At 42.7% G+C, this 23915-nt stretch overlaps 1 protein-coding gene and 1 pseudogene across 1 annotated transcript; one reads left to right on the forward strand and one right to left on the reverse strand.

Annotated features, from left to right (window-relative positions):
• Positions 1-605: 605 nt before the first annotated feature.
• LOC123807124 (serine protease 41-like) lies at positions 606-23301 on the reverse strand. Its single transcript, XM_045820672.1, has 7 exons — positions 23235-23301; positions 23119-23148; positions 23002-23028; positions 22659-22824; positions 19398-19681; positions 1236-1390; positions 606-887 (listed from the first exon to the last, which is right to left on the reverse strand). Exons 1-7 carry the CDS (start codon positions 23299-23301, stop codon positions 606-608), a joined length of 1011 nt encoding a protein of 336 aa, XP_045676628.1.
• LOC123807199 lies at positions 4819-5532 on the forward strand (annotated as a pseudogene).
• Positions 23302-23915: the final 614 nt, after the last annotated feature.

The raw sequence follows: 23915 nt of genomic DNA on the forward strand, positions 1-23915 counted from the left end.
GTCCACACAGTAACCTCATTGTTTGGCAACCATCATCAAGTTCTTCCTCTTCTGCCCCAGTGTCCCCACCCCACTGGGGCTTCTTGGTATCGCCTCCCAAGTAAACCACCTGCATACCAGTCCTGGTCCCAGGTCAGCCTTTGGTGGACTGTGGTTTAAATCAGGAGCACCTGGCTTCTGCGTGATGGGACCACTGACATAGCATTGGGGTGTCAGGGGTGCTCCCTCCATAGCACCCCCGCTCCAGTCTTCTTAGTCCCCAGGGCCCCTGGTCCTACTAATGTCCTTCATAAATTATCTGATTGAATTATCCTGAAAGGGTTCTGTTGTGTGCAACCAAAATCTGTATAGTGCTGACAAATAGAGAAAGATTAAGGAGTTTGGGAGTGGTCTGGGAATGCACAGGGCATGGGTGGCCATGAGGGTGTCCAGGAAGCTACCTATGTCCACAAAACTCTCTGTGAAGAATCAACTAGAACATGTGCACGTCTTTATTAGCAAAGGAGACCGAAGGGCACCGGAGACTGATCCAGCAGGCAGTCCTGTCACGGGGGTGTCCACAGCCCTGGGTGAATGTGCCCAGTGCTGTGGTAATTACTGCACCCTCACAGGCTCAGCTGTGTGCAGGCTAGCTGCACCAGCAGGGCAGCCCAGAGCAGCGGGAGGAGCAACAGCAGTGGGAACGGGTCTGGCTTGGGTGTGCTGTCGGCCGTGAGCCTCTGGATCCAGCCGAAGTACCTACTGACGTTGGTGTAGACACCGGGCCGATTGGGCCTACCACAGCCCACTCCCCAGCTCACGATTCCAATCTGAATCCACAGCCCATTCTTTTCACAGGTCAAGGGTCCACCTGAGTCACCCTGGGGAGTGAAATGGGTAAACAGGGCCTGGCGAGGGGCAGGAGGGCCCAGTGAAGAGGCCCTAGGGCTATGGAGCTGGGCAAACTGGGTACAAATCCTACTCTGCCCCCCTGTAAGTGACCAAGCCTCAGTTTCTGCATCTGCAAAGTGGGGCAACAGTCTCTACCTACCAGATTTCACACGAGTATCAAAGGAGATACAATCAATGTAAAATGAAAAGCTTATACAGAAGAGGTAAGTAAGGGCTGCAATCATTTTCTCATTAATCAACACCAAGGGTGGGCTGGTCATGGGGGTTGCTCTTAGGCCCAAGGTTGGGAGGGGACCAGTGGTGCCCGGGTCCAGAAAGGCCCTGGCTGGGGCAGGGGTACTCACTTTGCAGGTGTCATGGATGCCATCCTCAGAGCCAGCACAGATCATGTCATCTCCGATTCTATAGAAGAAATCAGGCTGTTGGAACAGGTAGTCACACCTGGAGTTGTTTATGATGGTGACCTGTACTTCCTGGAGGGTGTAGGGAGGTGGCAGCTCTGCACGGAAGTTGACGGGACAAAGAGAGAACATCCTGAGTCTCTCCTCACCATCTGGTTGGAAGGGATGACATGGGCTATGCGGGTAGAGCGCCCTGGGGCACCCAAAGTGCCTGGGCCATTGTTTTTTTATTGTTTTTAAAAATTTATTTTAAAAAAGATTTTATTTCTTTATTTTTAGAGAGGGGGGAAAGGAGGGGGAAAGAGAGGGAGAGAAACCACGATGTATGAGAGAAACATTGATCACCTGCCTCTCGCACACCCCCAGCGGGGACCTGGCCCACTACCCAGGCACGTGCCCTGACCAGGAATGAAACATACTTTCAGTTTGTGGGACGACACTTGACCCACTGAGCCACGCCAGTCAGGGCAGGCTATTGCTCCTGATGAGTCCTCTGCTCTAGCCCAGCACCTAGGACATCATGGGTATGAGCAATATCACAGAAGTGCTCAATGGCTGGACAGGCTGTTACAGCAGCTCCGTGAGATTCGGTTTTCCTATCTGGCATGCAGATGGCAGCCTTTGCCCAAGCCAATGCAGAGACACCTTAGCATGCACAGGAGGAGGGGCTAATGCAGCTGAAATTATTTATGTTTAATATATTACAGCTGCAGGATCCAGGCCAAAAACTTTCTAAATTTGATGAAAGATATGAATCTATACAGTCCAGAATCTATATACTCTGAGCAAGCTCCAGGTGGGGTAAACACAAGGAGATCCACACTGAGATACATACTCATCAAAATGGCAAAAAACAAAGGGAGAATATTGTACACAGCAAGAGAGAAGCCACACGTTAAGTATGAGTGATCTTCAACAAGATTAACAGCCAAATTACTTTCAAACACCCTAGAGGCCAGGAGACAGACAGTGGGATGACATACTTAGAGTGCCGACAGAATAAAACAATTAACCAAAATTTCTATATCAGGCAAAACTATCCTTCAAAAAATGAAGGAGAGGTTAAGAAATTTCCAGATAAGCAAATGCTGAAAGGGCTCACCACTAGCAGACCTGCCCTATGAGAAAGGGGAAAGGGAGCCCTTCAGGCTGAAATGAAAGGACACTAACCAGTAACTAAAACCCACCAGAAGGAATAAAGAACACTGGTACAGGTAACTACACAGGTACATACAGAAGCCAGTATTATTATAGTTTTGGTTTAGAACTTATTTTTTCCTATATAATTAAAAAGACAAATGTACAATAATGTTGGGAACTGCCCTGCCTGGTTTCAGAAGCTATAACCCCGCCTAGCCTCTCCCTATGGCTAAGGCTGAGAAAGAGACCTTGAGACCATAAGCCACTAAGGAGAAAAAGCTTATCTTTCTGGCAGGGGCGCTGCCTCTGTCTGTTTTAGTTCACCCTGCTTGGCCCCAGGTGGATGACTGGTTAGCCAATGACCGGTAAGATTCCTCAAGGGAGGGACAACCTAAGACAGGCATGGTTACAAAAGAGCCCTCAGGGAAGGACTTGGAGGGCTGCAGAAAAAGGAGGTGATGGACCCTCACCCCTTGGCTTTGACATAGCCTGAGTCCTCATTCTGTCTGCAAGAAGTCTCCTAATCTCTTGGCTGCCTTACTTCCCCTGCCTGTCTTAAGCCTGAAACAATGCCGGAGGTGGGTGTGGCTCTGTTCCTGAAAGGGGGGTTCCCTGGGGCAATCAGGCCTAAGAAAGAATGCGTAAAATCCTGTGAAACCTGCTTTGCTAAGAATGCCCTCAGTTTTCTGATAAGGGTCAAAGCAGGAAATGAGTTTGTTTCCCAAAGTTTCATAGCCCTTTAGCTAACTGACCCTGACTCAGAATAAGCCCTCATAGTTCTTTGTATATTATCTATTGTTTGATCATTACTGCCTGACAATGACTGATGAGCTTCACCTGTATTCCTGTGCAAATTGAATTCAGTAAAAGCCCATTGAGAAAGGCTCCTGGCCCTTCTCCTTTGAGAGATCAGACACCTTTCCTCCCCAAGAGGATCATGTCTTGGTAGACTTATTCTCACCTGTGGCAGCTGGGTTGGGGGCTCTACCCTCATAATAATAATTATAAATCTCTGTTATGGTCACACAACATATAAAACTGTAAATTGTGACAATAACAACTTAAAAGGGAAGAATAGAGCTGTATAGGAATTGAGTTTTTGTTTACTCTTGAAGCTAAGTTGATATTAATTCAGACTAGATTGTTATAAGTTTAAGTTGTTAATTTGTAATTCCCAGGACAGCCACTAGGAAAATAACTAAAAAAATATACGGAACAGGAAATAAGAAGGGAATCAATACAGTACACTAATAAAAAGTGAAACACAAAGGGAGGACATAAGAAACAAAAATGGCCCTGACTGGTATGGCTCAGTGGATTGAGCATCAGCCCGTCGCAGGTTCGTTTCCTGGTCAGGGCACAAGCCTGGGCTGTGGGCCAGGTCCCCAGCTGGCTGTGTATGAGAGGCAACCAATTGATGTATCTCTCACAGACTAATGTTTCTCTCCTCCTCTTTCTCCCTACCTCCCTCTCTCTAAAAGTAAATAAATGAAATCTTAAAAATATATATATATATGTGACATAGACATAAAATACAAAGATATGAAAAGACCTAGAAAACAAATAGAATAATGGTAGAAGCAAGTCCATCTTTATTGGTGAATAATTTTAATGTACATGGATTAAGCACTCCAATTAAAAGTCAGAGATTGGCAGAATAGATTAAAAACACGGGATCCAACTACATGTTGTATATGAGACATTCATTTTATTTATATTTAAATTTTTATTTATTGATTTTTTAGAGAGAGAGGAAGGGAGAGAGAGAGAGAAACACTGATTCGTTGTTCTACCCACTTACACACTCACTGGTTAGTTCCCGAACATGCCCTGACCGGAGGTCAAACCCTCAACCTTGGCATGTTGGATTGATGTTCCAACTGAGCTACCTGGCCAGGGCCTGCAACACAATCATTTTAGGTCCAAAGGCACACACAGGTTGAAAATGGAAGGTTGGGAAGAGATTCCATGCAAATAGTAACCAAAAAAGAGCTCATGTTGCTATACTGTCAGATAAAATAAACTTTCAGTCAAAACTTGTTAGAAGAGTGCCCTGGCTGCTGTTGCTCAGTGGATTGAGAACCGGCCTGCGAGCCAAAGGGCAGCTACTTCAATTCCCAGTCAGGGCATATCCCTGGGTTGCCGGCCAGGTCCCCAACAGGGAGCACGTGAGAGGCAACCACCCAATGATGTTTCTTTGCCTTTTTTTCCTCTCTCCCTTCTCCTCTAAAAATAAATAAACCTTAAAAAAAAACTTGTTACAAGAGTCAAATCAAAGAATATGATATATTGATAAAAGTGTCAAGTTGAAGAGTCTCATACTTACCGCCCCTGTTGATCCACCACCACCCACTTTGGACACACCTTGGACACAGAACATCCAATCATGGATAAAAATAAACTGGTGCAGAAGGCCAAGCTGGTCAAGCAGGCTGAGTGACACGCTGACATGGCAGCCTGCATGAAGGCAGTAACTGAGCGAGGAGCAGAATTATCCAATGATGGGAGGAATCTTCTCTCAGTTGCTTATAAAAGTGTTGTAGGAGCCCATATCTTGGAGAGTTGTCTTGAATATTGAGCAAAAGACAGAAGGTACTGAGAAAAAACAGCAGATGGCTCAAGAATACAGAGAAAATTGAGACCAAGCTAAGAGATATCTGTAATGATGTGGTGTCTCTCTTGGAAAAGTTCTTGATCCCCAATGGTTCACAAGCAGAGAGCAAAGTCTAGGAGGCTACTGACATTACCTGGCTGAGGATGGTGTTGAGGATGACAAGAAAGGGATGGTGGATCAGTCACAACAAACATACTACGAGGCTTTTGAAATCAACAAAAGGAAATGCAACCAACACATCCTATCAGATTGAGTCTGGCCATTAACTTCTCTGTGTTCTATTATGAGATTCTGAACTCCTGGAAGAAAGCCTGCTCTTTTGCAAAGACAGCTTTCGATGAAGCTATTGCCAAACTTGATACATTAAGTGAAGACTCATACAAAGACAGTATGCTGATAATGCAATTACTGAGAGACAACTTGACATTGTGGATGTAAGATACCCAAGGAGACGAAGCTGAAGCAGGAGAAGGAGGAGAAAATTGACTGGCCTTCAAACTTTTGTCTGCCTCATTTTAAAATTTACACACTTGACCATTTGTCACCCATGCTGTCCCACGAATAGTTTTATGATTTATGACAGGTGTATGTTACTTCTGTTTGAATTTCTATATTTCTCATGTGGTTTTTATGTTTAATATTAGGAGAGTAGAGCTAGTTAATATGTAGGGAGCTATATTTTCACCTTAAGGTGGTCAATATGGGGATGAGGAATTTTTATACAAGTTATACATGTTTAGCATAGTACTTTTGGTACATTGTGGCCTCACAAGAGCCAGTGCTAAAATTGCTTTCATGTCTAAGCAAAGAAAATTGCCCTCAGGGGTGTCCAACCCGCAGCCCACGGACCACATGTGGCCCAGGATGGCTATGAATGAAGCCCAACACAAAATCATAAATTTAAAACCTTTTTTCAAACCTTTTTTACTCATCAGTTTTCATTAGTCTCTGTGGGTTTAATGTGTGGCCCAAGACAACTCTTCTTCCAGTGTGGTTGAGGGACACCAAAAGGTTGGACACCCCTGGCTACATATTGGTTTGTCCTGGTGGGGAATAAAAGGGATAGTTGGTTCCAGTCACAAGTGTAGTTGTTGGGAGTACTTAGAGAGCTGTGGTGTAAATGCATGTCCCATGGATAGTACATGTTGAACCATGTGTGTCTCTGCAGAATACTCCGTCTCAATGTGCACACTTCTGGCTACACCTGCAGAAGAGTTCCTTTAGTTGTGGCCCAATTTACTCTAGATAAAGGCAGAAACAGTTCACATTCATTACTTGTAAAAGTTACCTGCTATTTGCTTTCATTATTTTTGCTACCCTCATTTTATTTCTATTTAAATATCTTAGGCAACTGAAGAACAAATGTATAAGATACAGTAAAATGAAATGTTTGATATTCATTACTTTATGTGTATCAAATACAGCAGTAAAACAAACAAAAAAACCCTCACATATTTAACTTTTTAAAGTTTTCTTTCTGCTTTTGTGATTTTTTTGACACTTGCCAAGCATGCATGTGCTATAAAAATAATTAACAGGCAAATAACTTGAGATGATGGCTAGCCTTGTTTAATGCCTTAAGAAATTTTCATGAATAGGTCAAGATGGAGGTGTAGGCAAACACACCTCACCTCCTCATAAATCTACAGCAAAAATTATAACTAGACTACAAAAGAAATATCACCCAGAACTGTCAGAAAATTGAGCTGTATGGAAGTCCAACCACGAAGGATTAAAAGGAGCTACATTCATCCACATGGGCTGTACTACTAAGACACAGAGTCAAAGCAGCTCTACCTAATACACAGAAACAAACACAGGGAAGCTGTCAAATCGAGGAGACAGAGAAATGTGCCCCAAATGAAAGAACAGAACAAAACTTCAGAAAAAAATACAACTAAGTGACAAAGAGGCAACCTATCAGTGCACAGTTCAAATCACTGGTAATCAGGATGCTCACAGAATTGTTTGAATTTGGTCACAAATTAGATGAAAAAATGAAGGCTACCCTAAGTGAAATAAAGGAAAATGTACAGGGAATCAGTAGTGATGGGAAGGAAACTGGGACTCAAATCAATGGAGTGAACCAGAAGGAAGAAAGAAACATCCAACCAGAAAAGAAGAAACAACAACTCACAAAAATGAGGAGAGGCTTAGGAACCTCCAGGACATCTTTAAACATTCCAACATCCGAATATAGGGGTACCAGAAGGAAAAGAAGAAGAGCAACAAGTGGAAAAATTATTTGAACAAATAATAAAGAAGAATGTCCCCAATCAGGCAAAGGAAACAGACGTCCAGGAAGCCCAGGAAACTCAGAGAGCTCCAAAGAAGTTGGACCCAAGAAGGAACACACCAAGGCACATCATAATTACATTACCCAAGATTGAAATGAAGGAAAAAATCCTAAAAGCAGCAAGAGATAAGGAGGCAGTTACCTACAAAGGAGTAACCATCAGACTGTCAGCTGATTTCTCAAAAGAGACCTTGCAGACAAGAAGGGTCTGGAGAGAAGTATTCCGAGTCATGAAAGGCAAGGGCCTACACCCAAGATTGCTCTATGCAGCAAAGCTTTCATTTAGAATGGAAGGGCAGATAAAGTGCTTCTCAGATAAGGTCAAGTTAAAGGAGTTCATCATCATCAAGCCCTTATTCTATGAAATGTTAAAGGAACCTATCTAAGAAAAAGAAGATAAAAAATAGGTACTGCAAAATGACAGTAAACTCACAATTATTAACAACCACACCTAAAACAAAAACAAACTAAGCAATCAACTAGAATAGGAACAAAGCCACAGAAATGGAGATCACATGGAGGGTTAGCAACAGGGGAGTGGGAGGAGGAGAGAGGGGGAAAAGGTACAGAGAATAAGTAGCATGATGGTAGGTAGAAAATAGACGGGGAGAGGGTAAGAATTGTATGGGAAATGTAGAAGCCAAAGAACTTATATGTATGACACATGGACATGAACTAAAGAGAGGGGGAATGTGGGTGGGAGGGGGTATGCAGGGTGAAGGGGAGTGAAGCGGGGAAAAAGGGACAACTGTAATAGAATAATCAATAAAATATATTTTTTAAAAAACAGCAAGAGGAAAAAAGAATTTAAAAAACGAGGATAGGCTAAAGAGTCTCTGGGACATCTCTGAATGTACCAACATCCGAATCATAGGGGTGCCAGAAGGAGAAGAGGAAGAGCAAAAAACTGAAAACTTATTTGAAAAAAAAATGAAGGAAAAATTCCTTCATTTGGTGAAGAAAATAGACATGCAAGTCCAGGAAGCATGGAGAATCCCCAAAAAGTTGGACCCAAAAACGGTAACACCAAGTCACATCATAATTAAAATGCCAAAGGTTAAAGATAAAGAGAGAATCTTAAAAGCAGCAAATGAAAAGCAGAGTTATCTACAAAGGAGTTCCCATAAGACTGTCAGCTTATTTCTCAAAAGAAACCTTGCAGGCCAGAAGGGACTGACAAGAAATATTCTAAGTCATGAAAAGCAAGGACCTATAGCCTAGATTCCTCTATCCAGCAGGGCTATCACTTAGAATGGAAGGACAGATAAAGTGCTTCCCAGACAATGTAAAGCTAAAGGAGTTCATCATCACCAAATCATTATTATATGAAATGTTAAAGGGAATTATATAAGAAAAAGAAGATTAAAATGATGAACATTAAAATGGCAATAAATTCACAACTATCAATAATTGAATCTAAATAAGAATCTAAGCAAACAACTACAAGAGGAATAGAATCATAGAAATGGAGACCACATGGAGGGTTATCAGTGGGGAGGGGAAGGGAGAGAACAAGGTAAAGGTACAGGAAATAAGAAGCATAAATGGTAGGCACAAAATAGACAGGGGGAGGTTAAGGACAGTATAAGAAATGGAGAACCCCAAGAACTTATATGCACGACCCAGGGACATGAACTAAGTGAGGGGAATAATTGGAGGGAATGAGGCTACCAGGTTGAGGGGAGCAAAGGTGGAAAACTGGAATAACTGTGATAGCATAATCAATAACTTATATATTTTTAAAAAAGAAGTTTTCAGCCCTGGCTGTTGTGGCTCAGTGGATCGAGTGCCAGCCTGTAAAGTAAAAGGTTGCCAGTTCGATTCCCAGTCAGGGCACATGCCTGGGTTGTGGACCAGGTCCCTAGTGAGGGGTGCACAAGAGGCAACCACACGTTGATGTTTCCCTCTCTTTCTCCCCTGCCTTCCTCTCTCTCTAAAAATAAATAAAAATCTTTGAAAAAAAGAGAAATTTTCTTGAACAATCTAAGCATAATTGTTAAGAACATGTGTATTAAGTTCATGTAAGTGGAATAAAAGTTTTATGAATGGACTTTTCAACTACTTCTCTACAGCTTTTCATGTAAATTAGTCATTTGGTTCTGAAACTTTTCTAAAGAAAATTGTACCTTTTGGGAAATTTTTCCTTATTCCCTATGGCAGCTAACAGGCTTTTACCACATTTAGATACAAAGTTTGTCATAGCAACAAAATACTACTGATGGAACTACTGTTCCCAATTACATCCCATGCTTCTCCCCACCCAACTCCCTGAAAAAAAAAAGTGATTTTTTTTTTTACAGATGGGATTGATAGGAGAAAACGTAATGTGTCTCATTTAAAATTCAGTATATGGCATTTCTAACTTTGGAAGTCACAATGTTCTTGGCCTATCATGACATTGGGTAGCATTAAGTGTAAGTTTTGTGCTTCCAAATCACTTTTGTTTTTAAGAATTTCTTTCTTTTTTTAAAGATTTTATTTATTTATTTTTAGACAGAGGGAAGGGAGGGAGAAAGAGAGGGAGAGAAAAATAAATGTGTGGTTGCCTCTCATGTGCCCCTTACTAGGGACCTGGTCCACAATCCAGGCATGTGCTCCAACCAGGAATCGAACCAGCAACCCTTTGGTTTGCAGGTTGACGTTTAATCCACTGAGCCACACCAGCCAGGACTGTTTTTAAAAATTTCTTGATACTCTTATAGCTTGCCTTTCTATTTGTCAGGTGCACAAGATTACCTTTTTCAGCCTTCTGTCATGTCAGCAACCAATCCTACTTGTTAGCCATGTACTTGGGGAAAAAGCCACATGATCTTCCTGGCTCCACTCAATGTCTACGTGTACCCTGCTTCCTTTGCTTGCATCCCACACACTATTTCCCTTACTTATTTACTGAAGCAAGTCTCTCCTTAGTTGATGAGATTGTGTTACCTCCCTGTAAAACTCTACCTATCCTGAAAGGCCTGTCATTGGCTGCATTTAAAATCCTCCTTTTTCCTCTCTTCTTTAAATAATGGGGCTAAGTTATACCCAAAGCTCGCCCTACAGACTATTTCCTCAGTGGCTTGCAAAAAACACCAAACAAAAATACCATTTTTAAAAGAGGTGTATTTTTTTTCTTTTAGACTAGATTGGGCACATTCAAGGTGGTATGGTTATAGACAGGGTGAGAAACTAAAAAAAAAGGGGGGGTGAAGTTATCCAGAAAGTATCATAATTATAAACATCTATACACCTAACAACCAAGCCCCAAAGTATATCAAGCAAAACTGACAGAATTGGTGGGAAAATAGACAGTTCTACAATAACAGGTAGAGACTTTATTAACCCACCTTTAATAATGGATAGAACCACCATAGATAATTAGAAAATAAAGAACTGAACCCTGACTGGTGTGGCTCAGTGGATTGAGCATGGGCCTGAGAACCAAAGGGTTGCCAGTTTGATTCCAGTTAGGGCACATGCCTGGGTTGCAGGCCAGGTCTCCAGTAGGGGATGCATGAGAGGCAACCACACATTGATGTTTCTCTCCCTCTTTTCCTCCTTCCCTTCCCCTCTCTCTAAAAATAAATAAATACTTTAAAAAAAGAAAATAAAAAACTGAGCAACACTATAAATTTATTAGACCTAACAGACATATACAGAACAATCCTCCTCAAACAAGAGCAGCATACACATCCCTGTCCAGTGCACATGGAACAATTTCCAGGACAGATGATCTTATGTCAGGCCATAAAATAAGCTGCAATAAATTATAAAAGATTGAACTCATCCAAAACATATCTTCTAACCACAATGGACTGAAGCTAGAAATTAATAACAAAAGAAAAACTTAAAAAATTCACAAATATGTGCAAATTAAACAACATAATCTTATTCAATGGATTCAAGAAGAAATCACAAGGAAAAGTATAAAATACTTTGAGATAAATGAAAACACTACATGGCAAAATTTATGAGATGTGGCAAAAACAGTTCTCAGAAGAAAACTTATAGCTCAATATGGTTATATAAAAAAGGAGAAAACTCTCAAATCAATAGCCTAACTTACACCTTAAGAAACTAGAAAAAGAAGAGCAAGTTAAACTCACAGGGAGAAGAAGAAAGGAAATAATACAGAGAGCAATTGATAAAAATCAAACTAGAGAATAGAAAAACAATAGAAAAAATCAATGAAACCAAAGTTGATTCTTTGAAAGATTAAAACAAAATTGACAATGAAAGTGGGGATGGACATTAAGGACTATAAAGGAATATTATGAACAATTGTATGTCAAAATATTAGAGGAAACCTAGAGGAAATAGAAAAATTCTTAGAAAAACATGAACTACTCATAGTTTGGTTTCTGTAGCTTTATAGTATGTTTTGAAATTTGGAATATAGTATGTTTTATTTTTTATTTTATTTATTTATTTATTTATTTTTTAAATTTTAATCATTGTTCAAATACAGTTTTCTCCTTTTTACTCCCAATCCAGCCTCCCCACCCCTCCCCACTTCCCTCCCATTACCACCCTCCCCCTAGTTTTTGACCATGTGTCCTTTAAGTTTGTTCTCGTGAACCCTTCCCAAAGTCCTCTGAAATTCCCTCTACTCTCCCCTCTGGTCACTGTCAGCCTGTCCTCTTTTTCAGTGTCTTTGGTTATATTTTGCTTGTTTCTTTGTTTTGTTGTTTAGGTTCCTGTTAAAGGTGAGATCATAAGGTATTTGTCTTTCACTACCTGGCTTATTTTGCTTAGCATAATACTTTCCAGCTCCATCCAAGCTATTGTAAAGGGTAGGAGCTCCTTCTTCCTTTCTGCTGCATAGAATTCCATTGTGTAAATGTACCATAGTTTTTTGATCCATTCACTTATTGATGGGCATCTTGGTTGCTTCCAGCATCTAGCTATTGTAAATTGTGCTGCTATGAACATTGGGATGCATAGGTTCTTTTGGATTGGTGTTTTAGTATTCTTAGGATAGAGTCCCAGCAGTGGAATTGCAGGGTCAAAAGGCAGATCCATTTTTAATTTTCTGAGAAAGTTCCATACTGCTTTCCATAGTGGTTGTACCAGTCTGCAGTCCTACCAACAGTGCACTAGGCACCCCTTTTCTCCACAACCTCTCCAACACTTGTTGTTTGTTGCTTTGTTTATGATGGCCATTCTGACTGGTGTGAAGTGGTATCTCATTGTGGTTTTAATTTGCATCTCTCTGATAGCTAGCGATATTGAACATCGTTTCATGTGTCTTTGGATTTTCTGTATGTCCTCCTTGGAGAAGTGTCTGTTCAAGTTCTTTGCCCATTTTTTAATTGGATTCCTTGTGTTCTTAGAGTGGAGTCATGTAAGTTCTTTATATATTTTGGAGATTAAACCCTTGTCTGAGGTATCATTGGCAAATATGTTTTCCCATACTGTTGGTTCTCTTTTAATTTTGATACTGTTTTCTTTAGCTGTGCAGAAGCTTTTAATTTTGATGAGGTCCCATTTGTTTATTCTTTCCTTTATGTCCCTTGCTCTAGGGGACAAGTCAGTAAAAAAGTTTCTGTGTGAAATATCTGAGATTTTCCAGAATATAGTATGTTTTGAAAATGTGTGAGTCCTCCAACTTTGTTGTACTTTTTCAATATTGCTTTGGTTATTTTGGGGCCTCTTAATGTTCCTTATGAATTTTAGGATCAGCTTGTCAACTTCTGCTAAAAATCCATTGTAATTTGGATAGGGATTACATTGATCTGTAGACTGCTTTGGGGGAATACTTTCATCTTGGTAAGTCTCCATTCCATGAACACAGGATATGTTTTTATTTAGTTAGTTCTTTTTCAACTTCTTTCAGCAATGTTATGTAGTTTTTCTGTGCCCAAGTCTCTCATCTCCTTAGTTAAATTTATTCCTATTTCATTCTCTTTGATGCTATTTACATAACATTTCTTTTTAAATTTCCTTTTGGAATTTTTCATTGGTAGTATATAGAAATACAACTCACTTTTTAAAAAATATATTTTATTTACTTATTTTTAGATAGAGGGGAAAGGAGGGAGAAAAGGAGAAAAACACCACTGTGAGAAACATCAGTTGGTTGCCTCTCATATGTCCTGACCCAGAACTGAATCCACAACTGAGGCATGGAGCCTGACGAGGAATTGAACCAGTAAACTTTCGCTTTGTGGGATGACACCCAATCAACTGAGCCAAGTTGGTCAGGGTGGAAATGTAACTGACTTTTGTGTCTTATTTTGGATACTGCAAATTTGCTGAATTTTTTTATGAACTTGTCTTTTTTTGTGTATTCTTTATAATTTTCTGTATGTAAGATCACATCATCTGTGAATAGATACTTTTGCCTCTTCCTTTGCAATGTGGGTGTTTTATTTCTTTTTCTTGACTAATTGCACTGACTAGAACATCCAGTAAAATGTTAAGTGGAAGTGGCAAAACCTGGCATCCTTGTCTTGCTCCTGATCTTAGGGCTAAAGCTTTTAGTTTTCCCCATTTAGTGTGACATTAACTGTGGGTTTTCCACATATAACTTTTGTTATGGTGAAGAAGTTCCCTCTATTCCTAGTTTATTGAGTGTGTTTACAATGAAAGTGTGTCAGATTTTGTCAAGTGCTTTTCCTGCATCAGTTAAGATGATCAAGTGTTTTTTTCTGTCTTTCTGTCATTGTGGTGGGTAGTATGTTATATTGGTTGATTTTTGTATGTTGAACCACCCTTGTACTCAAGGGGTAAATTTTATTTGGTCACAGCGTACGATTCCTTTAATATACTGCTGGATTCAATTTGCTAGTATTTGGGGGATTTTTGCATGTATATTCATAAAAAAGATATTGATTTATAATTTCCTTTTCTATTGATGTCCTTGTATGGGCTCTGGTGTCGCAGTAATGCTAGTGTCATGGAACGAGTTTGGAAGTGTTCCTTCCTCATCCATTGTTGAAAGAGTCCCGGAAGGATTGGGGTTAATTTCTTCAGAAGTTGGTAGAACTCACCATGGAAGCCATATGGTCCAAGGATTTTCTTCATTGGGAGATTTCTGAGTATTGATTTAATCTAGTAACTTATTATAAGTCTTTTCAGATTTATATTTCTTCTTGAGTTAGTTTTTTAAAAATATTTTTATTTATTTATTTTTAGAAGAGAGGAGAAGGGAGGGGGAAAGAGAAGAAGAGAAACATTGATGTGTGAGAGAGATACACCAATCAGTGGCCTCTTGCAGGCCTCCAGCTGGGGACCTGGCCCATAACCCAGGCATGTGCTGCCACCAGGAATGAATCTGGCAACCTTTCCATTTGCAGGCCAGTGCTCAGTCCACTGAGCCACACCAGCCAGGCCTTGATTTAGTTTTGGGGGTAGTGGTCCTGGCATAAGGATACACATACAGGACAATGGAATAGAACTGCAAGTCTAGAAATAAACCTGTACATCTATGATAAATCCATTTTTCACAAAGTTGCCAAGACAATTCAATGAAGGACAGAATAGTTTCTTCAATGAGACGTGCTTGCACAACTGGATATTCACATGAAAAAGAATGAAGTTGGACCCCACCTCACACCATATACAAAAATCAACCCAAATGGATCAAAGACATAAATATAAGCATTAAAACAATACAGCTTTTAAAGAAAACATATGGGTAAATCTTCATCACCTTGTATTTGGCAATGGTTCCTCAGATATGACCTCAAAAGCACAAGCAAGAAAAGAAAACTATATAATTTAAACTTCATAATTTTTTTTAAATTGTGCATCAGAAGACACTATCAAGAAAATAAAAACAAACCTACAGAATGAGAGAAATGTTTGCAAATCATATACCTAATAAAGGTTTAGTGTCCAGAATATATAAATAACAATTACCATTCAACAACAAAAATAAATCATTTTAAAAATACATAAAGGACTTGAATATTTGTCTAAGGAAGACATACAAATGGCCAACACACACATGAAAAAATGCTCCAACATAAGTAGTTATTAGAGAAATGCAAATCATAAACACAATGAGATACCCCTTAACTCTCACTAGAATGGCAAAAAAAAAGAGGGGATAGCAAGTGTTGAGGAAAATGGAGAGAAATTATTATCCTCATCTATTGTTGATGGGAATAAAAAATGATGCAGCTGCTGTGTAATATTGTTGATTCCTAAAAAAGTTAAACAGAATTACCATGTGATCCAGCAGTTGCACTGCTAAACATATATGTAGAAGAATTGAAAAAGGTGTTCAAATAATAATTTGTATATCAATGTCTTAGCAGCTCTATTTGCAATACCCAAAAGAAAGAAACAACAGAAATGTCCATCAATGGACGAATAAATAAATAAATATGATATATCCATACAATGGGATATTATTCAGCCATAAAAAGAAATGAAGCTCTGATTCATGCTACATTGTGAATGAAACTTGAAAAACATCAGACTGGGATAATTATTCCTCATGGTCCTGCAGGCAGAAAGAGAAGGCTTCCAGCCAAGATGAAGGTGTAGGTAGATATGCTTTATTTCCTCACACAACCAAAAGGATAATAACCAACTTAAAAACAAAAAGCATCTGGAAAAGGAAATAGACTTCCAGGAAGTCCAGGAAGCTCAGAGAGTTCCAAAGAAGTTGGACCAAGAAGGAACACACCAAGGCACATCATAATTATATTACCCAAGGTAAAAATGAAGGAGAGAATCCTAGAAGCAGCAAGAGACAAGGAGACAGTCACCTACAAAGGAGTTCCCATCAGACTGTCAGCTGATTTCTCAAAAGAGGCCTTGCAGGCAAGAAGGGGCTGGAAAGAAGTATTCCAAGTCATGAAAGGCAAGGACCTACATCCCAGATTGCTCTATCCAGCAAAGCTTTCATTTAGAATGGAAGGGCAGATAAAGTGCTTCTCAGATAAGGTCATGTTAAAGGAGTTCATCATCACCAAGCCCTTGTTTTATGAAATGTTAAAGGAACCTATCTAAGAAAAAGAAGATAAAAAACATGGATAGTAAAATGACAGCAAACTCACAATTATTAACAATCATACCTAAAACAAAAACAAAAACAAACTAAGCAATCAACTAGAACAGGAACAGACCCACAGAAATGGAGATCACATGGAGGGTTAGCAACAGGGGAGTGGGAGGAAGAGAGAGGGGGAAAAGGTACAGAGAATAAGTAGCATAGATGGTAGGTAGAAAATAGACAGGGGGAGGGCAAGAATAGTATGGGAAGTGTAGAAGCTAAAGAACTTATGACACATGGACATGAATTAAAGGGGGGGAATGTGGGTAGGAGAGGGTGTGCAGGGTGGAGGGGAATGAAGGGGGGGTAATGGGACAACTATAATAGCACAATCAATAAAATATATTTATAAATACATACATACATACAAAAAGCAACCAGAACTGCCAGAAAATTGAACTGTATGGAAGTCCAACAACCAAGGAATAAAGAAGAAACATTCATCCAGACTGGTAGGAGGGGTGGAGACAGGCAGACGTGTAGGAGAGGATGCGTGGCAAGGCAGCAGCTGGCAGACTGGTATATCCCACATTCAAGTGCAGATAAGGCAGGAGGAACAACTGGGGCACGAGACTAACCATGCAACCCAGGGTTCCAGCATGGGAAACTAAAGCCTCAAAACCTCTGGCTGTAAAAATCTGTGAGGGATGTGGTGGCAGGAGGAACTCCCAGTCTCACAGGAGAGTTCTATGGAGGGACCCATAGGATCCTAGAATGTACCCAAGCCCACCCAACCAGGAATTAGCACCTGAAAGGGCACAATCAACTTGTGAGAAGCACAGGAAGTGGCTGAAAGTGGGGCAAGAGCCAAGCAAGTGGCATTGTTCCCCCTCTGACCCTTTCCCCACATACAGCACCACAACCTAGCAAAGTGGGTTGTCCCACCTTGGCAAACACTTAAGGCTCCACTCCTTACAACATAACAGGTGTGCCAAGACAAAAGAAATATGGCCCAAATGAAAGAACAGATCAAAATTCTAGAAAAGGAACTAAGTGACAAGGACATAGCCAAGCTCTCAGATGCAGAGTTCAAAACACTGGTAACCAGGATGCTCATAGAAATGATTGAGGATGGATGCAAAATGAAGGAAGAAGTGAAGGCTATGCAAAGTGAAATAAAGAAAAATATACAGGGAACTAATAGAGAAGGGGAGGAAACTGGGACTCAATCAACAATTTGGAGCAGAAGGAAGAAATAAACATTCAACCAGAACAGAATGAAGAAACGAGAATTCAAAAAAATGAGGAGAGGCTTAGGCACCTCTGGGACAACTTTAAATATTCCAACATCCAAATCATAGGGGTGCCAGAGGAGAAGAGGAAGAGCAAGAAACTGAAACCTTATTTGAAAAAATAATGAAGGAGAACTTCCCCAATCTGGCAAAGGAAATAGACTTCCAGGAAGTCCAGGAAGCTCAGAGAGTCCCAAACAAGTTGGATCCAAGGAGGAATACACCAAGTCACATCATAATTACATTAGCCAAGATTAAAGATAAGGAGAGAATCTTAAAAGCAGCGAGACAAAAGGAGACAGTTACCTACAAAGGAATTCCCATAAGACTGTCAGCTGATTTCTCAAAAGAAACCTTGCAGGCAAGAAGGGGCTGGAAAGAAGTCTTCAAAGTCATGAAAGGCAAGGACCCACAACCTAGATTACTCTATCCAGAAAATCTATCATTTAGAATGGAAGGGCTGATAAAGTGCTTCCCAGATAAGGTAAAGCTAAAGGAGTTCATTATCACCAAGTCCTTATTATATGAAACATTAAGGGACTTATCTAAGAAAAAGAAAAAGATCAAAACTAGGAACAGTAAAATGACAACAAACTCACAACTACCAGCAACTGAACCTATAAAAAAAATAAAAAACAAAGACAACTAAGCAAACAACTAGAACAGGAACAGAATCACAGAAATGGAGATCACATGGAGGGTTATCAGCAGGGAGGGGGAGGGAGGACAATGGGGAAAAAAGATACAGGGAATGAGAAGCATAAATGGTAGGTACAAAATAGACAGAGGGAGGTTAAGAATAGTATAGGAAATGGAGAAGCCAAAAAATTTATATGTATGAACCATGGACATGAATATGGTTCATGAACATGGACATGTCCATGGACATGGGGGGCGGGGAATGCTGGTGGGAGGGAGGGGGTGCAGGCTGGAGGGGGGGAGAAAGGGGAGAAAAATTGGGACAACTGTAATAGCATAATCAATAAAATGGACCCAAAGAAAACATTATGCTCTGCAAAAGAAGCCAGACACAAAAATGTCACATATTGTATGATTCCATTTCCATCGAATATCCAGAATAGGTAAATTCATAGAGGTAAAAAGCTGATTAGTGGTTGTTAAGGGCTGGAGGGAGGAGGTAATGGAGAGTTACCACCTCATGTTTGTAGAATGTCATTTTGAGATGATGAAAATGTTCTGCATTTAGATGGTGGTGATGGTGAATATACAAAAATGCACTGAATTGTATATACTTTAAAATAGTGAATCTTATGGTTTGTAAATTAAATCTCAATTATTAAAAAAAACAGCTCTGGGTGGGCGGCTCAGTTGATTGGAATGTCATCCTGTACACCAAAAGGCTACAGGTTCAACCCCCGGTTGAGGCAAGTACAAGAGGCAACTAATAGATGTTTCTCAAGTTTATTTTTTTCTTCCTTTCCCTTCCTCTCACTCTAAAAATCAATGAAATTACCCTTGGGGTAGCATTAAAAACAACAACAACAGCAACAAAACAATAAACCAATTCTAAGGCCTTTCTAAAAATCTACCCCCCAAACCCCCAGATCCCTGCAGGCTGGGGAATGCAGCCTGGGGGGCAGCTTGCCCCCTCCCTGCTGGTTTCTGGCTCACAGTCTCTGGCGGGGACAGGGAACTGAGTGTGGGCACAGAAAGTACTGCCGTTTCAGGGGAGCAGGAGTGGACAGCAGGTGGGGAGAGAATACTGATCAGGCCCACAGAGGGGCCCAGATGTACAAAGACCAAGGCGGGGGCTCAAGTGGCTGGAAAGGAGGATAATGTCCCCCCTTGCCCATCCGTCTGTCCCCAGCCTCACCTTTATTCTCACGGATGTGCCCCCAGCCGGTCACCCAGCAATTAGTCCGGTTCTGGAACTCAAATGAGGAGGCCATCACACAGATGGGCTGGATGTACTTATTGTAGGTGACAGAGGAAGTCAGCCTCAGCAGGGCGATGTCGTTGAATGAAGACCCCTTGAAGTGAGGGTACATAATAATGTCCTGCACCTTGTAACGATGGTAGAAAGCCCACAAGTTCCAAAGAGATCGCCTTGAAGATCGCTCACCAAACTGGACCACCCACTTTGAGGGATCCCCGTGCCTGGCAGGGGAAGAGAGAGGAGTTAGGGGTCCTTTGAAAAGTACGGGCCACCTGAGCATCCCTGGGGCCCACTTCTGGAGGGGAGACAGCCCAGGGAGCTATTAGGGCCTATCCTGGACACCATGAACAGTTCTTCCTACAGGACAAAGAGTACACTGAAGAAATGGTGAGAGCCTAGAAGGCCACAACCAAAACCCCAGAACCTGGGCATTTTGGGGGTGGGGACAGAGCAGGAGGGTGCCTCCCTCTGTGGTCTGATCTGGCCAGGCACTCAACCAGCCTGTTACCTCTCAGGGCTATCTTTAAAAAAAAAAAGAAGCAGAGGCACAGGGGCCAAAGAGGGACACTCAGCAGGGCAGGGTCAAAACAGCTGCAGGGGCTACTGCTGCCCCCGGCGGGCCTCTGCCCAACACGCACCCACCTCAGCCCATTCCTCCCGCCTGCAGCACATCTCCCCTGGGAGGCGGGGTGAGGAAGGGGAAGGCTAGTTGTGCCGTTTCCTGAGAAGAGAACAGGAAAGAGAAAAGAAAAGAAACACAAATGTGCACGGGCATGTTCTGGAAGACCCTTCTGCAAAAAAACTGAACAAAGTTCACTGCAGGGGTACTTGGGGAACTCCTGTGGAAGACGGTAAAGACTGACGTCAAAGAGGCCCTTGTCCTTCAGGGACAGCACCGGAAGTTGGCGCATTAGTCCCTGCATATGGGAATCTTCAGGGTCTGGAAAATCATCATCTTCCGCCTCCTCTCTCTCCCTCTGCGCCCTTGGAGCCTCCTCCTCGAGTTCCCTAGCATAATCTGGCGAAAGAAGCTCATCACCACGAGGGCCAGGGGTGTCGGTGGAGCCGGTGGTGGTTTTGGCAGGAGGGAGGTGTATCCTTCCACTGTCGATGCCAAAGTATGTGCTATAGATTTCTTTACTTCCAGTTGGATCAAACGCGTCACGAATGAGAGCCCACAAAGTGAAAGTAAAAATGGGCTTTTGCACCGGCCCCTCACTAGTATTCCATCCTGCAACTTTTCACCTACCTTTGCCCATGTCAAAGCTTGAGTTAAACGCAGGCAAGGCCACACTTGACCACTTGCGTCTGCAAAGCAGAGCAGGGCCAGCAGCTGAGGGCAGCCAGAACCCGCAGGGGTTGAGAGGGAAATAGATAACCTCAAGCTTCAACTGAATGCGACTGTAACTTCTGTAGAAGACATATTTATCATTTAGGTAGTCTGGGGATGGAACAACCTTTGCCCGCAGCATGTCCCTAAGTCTGCAAAACTTCCTTGAGCTTTTTGTAACCAACTCCTATGAAGTAAACGCAGAGACCATGTTCAGGGTCATTGTCTCTCCATCTGAGGACAATGCTCCATCTGGCCCCCACTTTTCCTTAACCTGTGCCATGTTGTGTTTTTCTTAATCTCCCGCCACCCCCACTTAGGGACCTCCACCCCAGCTGGTTGTGGCAGGTGGCACCCAAACAGGGACCTGGGGGGGGTACTCCTTAGTCCAGGTGAGGAGATGTTCCTGAGGGTGCGCCACAAGTCTTGAAGTAAGGTAAGAAGCGCATTAAGTTTTAGCCAGGTGTAAAGCATGGGGAATACAGGCTCCGCCGAGAGGTGGCTTTATGTGCAAATGCTTAAATCTATGCTTACAGCAAGGGGAACCAAGGTGCGTAGCTCTCAATTAGAGCAGTTCCTGGACTTCGTTCAGTAGACTTGCCCTTGGTTTCCAGATGAGGGAACTGTTAATGAAATTACATGTCCAATGAATGTCACTGGACCTTGGTATGCAGACAACGGCCTCCAGGCGCTTGAAGAATTACATAAGGCCTTGAGTCGCCCTAAATGTATGCTCGGCCTTATTGTGGCCAGAATTATTACCCTTGTCACAGTCCTTGCATCGGCAGCCACAGCTGCTGCTGTGCTTGCTCAAAGTATCCAAAATGCTGAATTCATTGATAGCGTAGCCCACAACACTTCTGTGGCTTTAAATATTCAAAGTGCAATTGATGTTAAGTTAGAAACTAAGCTTAATGCTCTAGAAGCTGTAGTAATAGGTCTTGGAGATCAAATACAAGCCATTCAGTATAGACAGCAGCCTCAGTGTCATGCAAAATACCAATACATATGTGTCACTCCAGCTCGTTATAATAGCAGTCAATGGAATTGGGAGAGGGCAAAGCACGCCTGCTAGGAGTCTGGCATAACGGCAATGTAAGCCTAGATTTAATTTGCTTGAATCAAGAGATTAGGGGTATACAAGAAGCCAGAGACCCTATTATAAACCCTGCACAAGTAGCTCAAGAGTTACTACCTGAGTTAAAAGGTTTTAATCTATTCAATCTATTAAAACACAGCACATGGTATATGGGGGGACTTGTGCTTGTGAATTTTAATCTTATTCTGTGTTTTTTCATTAGTCTGCCGACAAGTACGAAGGGAGCTCCAGCTAACTCGCCTAGCACTGCATCACCTGCATTTAGAAAAGAAAAGCGGGGGCCAGGTGGAGCATTGTCCTCAGATGGAGAGACAATGACCCTGAACATGGTCTCTGCGTTTACTTTATAGGGGTTAGTTACAAAAAGCTCAAGGAAGTTTTGCAGACTTAGGGAAATGCTGCAGACAAAGATTGTTCCATCCCAGGCCATCTAAATGATAAATATGTCTTCTGCAAAAGTTACAGTCGCATTCAGCTGAAGCTTGAGGTTATCTGTTTCCCTCTCAACCCCTGTGGGTTCTGGCTGCCCTCAGCTGCTGGCCCTGCTCTGCTTTGCAGACGCAAGTGGTCAATCGTGGCCTTGCCGGCACTTAACCTGAGTTTTGACATCAGCCTTCACCGTCCTCCACAAACTCCTAAGGGCGCAGCCAGCTGCCGCGGGGCCTGGGACTCAGGAGAACACCAGAGTCAGTCACATCTGTGTAAAACATGCGCGGTGCAGACCCAAGGGCCCAGTCAGCAGGCCATCACACACAGCCGCCAGACTTACTTTACAAAGCAATGCGCTGCGGAGAGCACCCAGCGTCGGTTGAGCAGGCTCCCTCCGCAGGTGTGGCCTTTATGAAAGCGCAGGCTGACCTGCCAGGGCCAGCGCCCGAGAACCGAGTCTTTTCCTCCCACTATGCGCGGGTAGATGTTCTGGCGGCCGCATGGCTCTGGGATGGACAGATGGACATGGAGCTGAGCTGCAGAAGACGCACGCCTGCTCACCCTCAGCCCCAGGGAAACCGCGGGTGTCCTGGGGTCGCGCAGTCCAAGGAGAAGGGGATGTTGGGGAATCTCCCCACGTGGTCTGCAGGCGTCCGCCTCTCCCCCAGGGGCCCATCAGTTACGTGTGAGCAATGACGAGTTCTCGAAACCTGGGGCAGGAGAGATGAAAAGATTTAGCGCCCTTTGCACTCAGGCCTATGTGTCTTGAGCCGGGAAACATGCGTTTGTGGGCGCCTTACCTGGAAACAGCCGGCCCTGATCCTGCAAACCTGAAGTGAGGAGAGAAGGTGAACTCCCCTCAGTCTCCATGCTCTCCATCCTACCTTCATCACCCCTAGCTCCCACCTGAGCTCACCCAGTATCTCGAGTTCCACTGGCACCAACAGCTGCACCAGCAGCAGCGCCGCGACTGGAGCGCCCATGGCCTCCTCTCCCTGTGCTTGGCGCCCCCTCTGCTTTTGCCTGCCCCAGGGCGGGGCTGGGGCGCCCCCTGGGGAGGACAAGAACCCTGGCCGCCATCTTCTCCTAGCTTGACCTCTCTGGGTCCAAGGGCTTCTGGGAATATCGGACCTCACAGCAACCCCAGCTTTGAGTTTCTCCTGGGGCTGGGTCCACAGCTACACCCTTGATATGACCCTGGAACCAGTGCACCCAAACAATCTTTCTCTTGTCTGCAACCCTGGGATCCTGACATGCCCCCTTTTCTACCCACTCCTCCTTCTAAGAAGGAATGAGGACCTGGCCCACAGCCAGAACTCCTATGAAAACACAGGAGTTCTGATAAATCTGCTCTGAGTGCCCATTGGGGACTAGCACTGTGTCACCTCTGTTAAAAGTAATGATCCTTTATAGGACCCACAGAATAAAAGCTGGCCTGCTTTTGACCACTAGAAAGCTATTAGCCTTCCTGTCTACCTGCTGTTACACATCTGGCCTCAACTAACTCCACAGACTCCACAGACAGCTTTCTGGAGTGGCACGAGGCTCCAGGTCTACAAAGGCACTGTTTTCAAGCAGGACATTCCAAGGGCTCAGA

This window comes from Phyllostomus hastatus, unplaced genomic scaffold (genome assembly GCF_019186645.2).
Source record: "Phyllostomus hastatus isolate PE091 unplaced genomic scaffold, TTU_PhHast_1.1 phas_scaffold_442, whole genome shotgun sequence".
Taxonomy (NCBI): domain Eukaryota; kingdom Metazoa; phylum Chordata; class Mammalia; order Chiroptera; family Phyllostomidae; genus Phyllostomus; species Phyllostomus hastatus.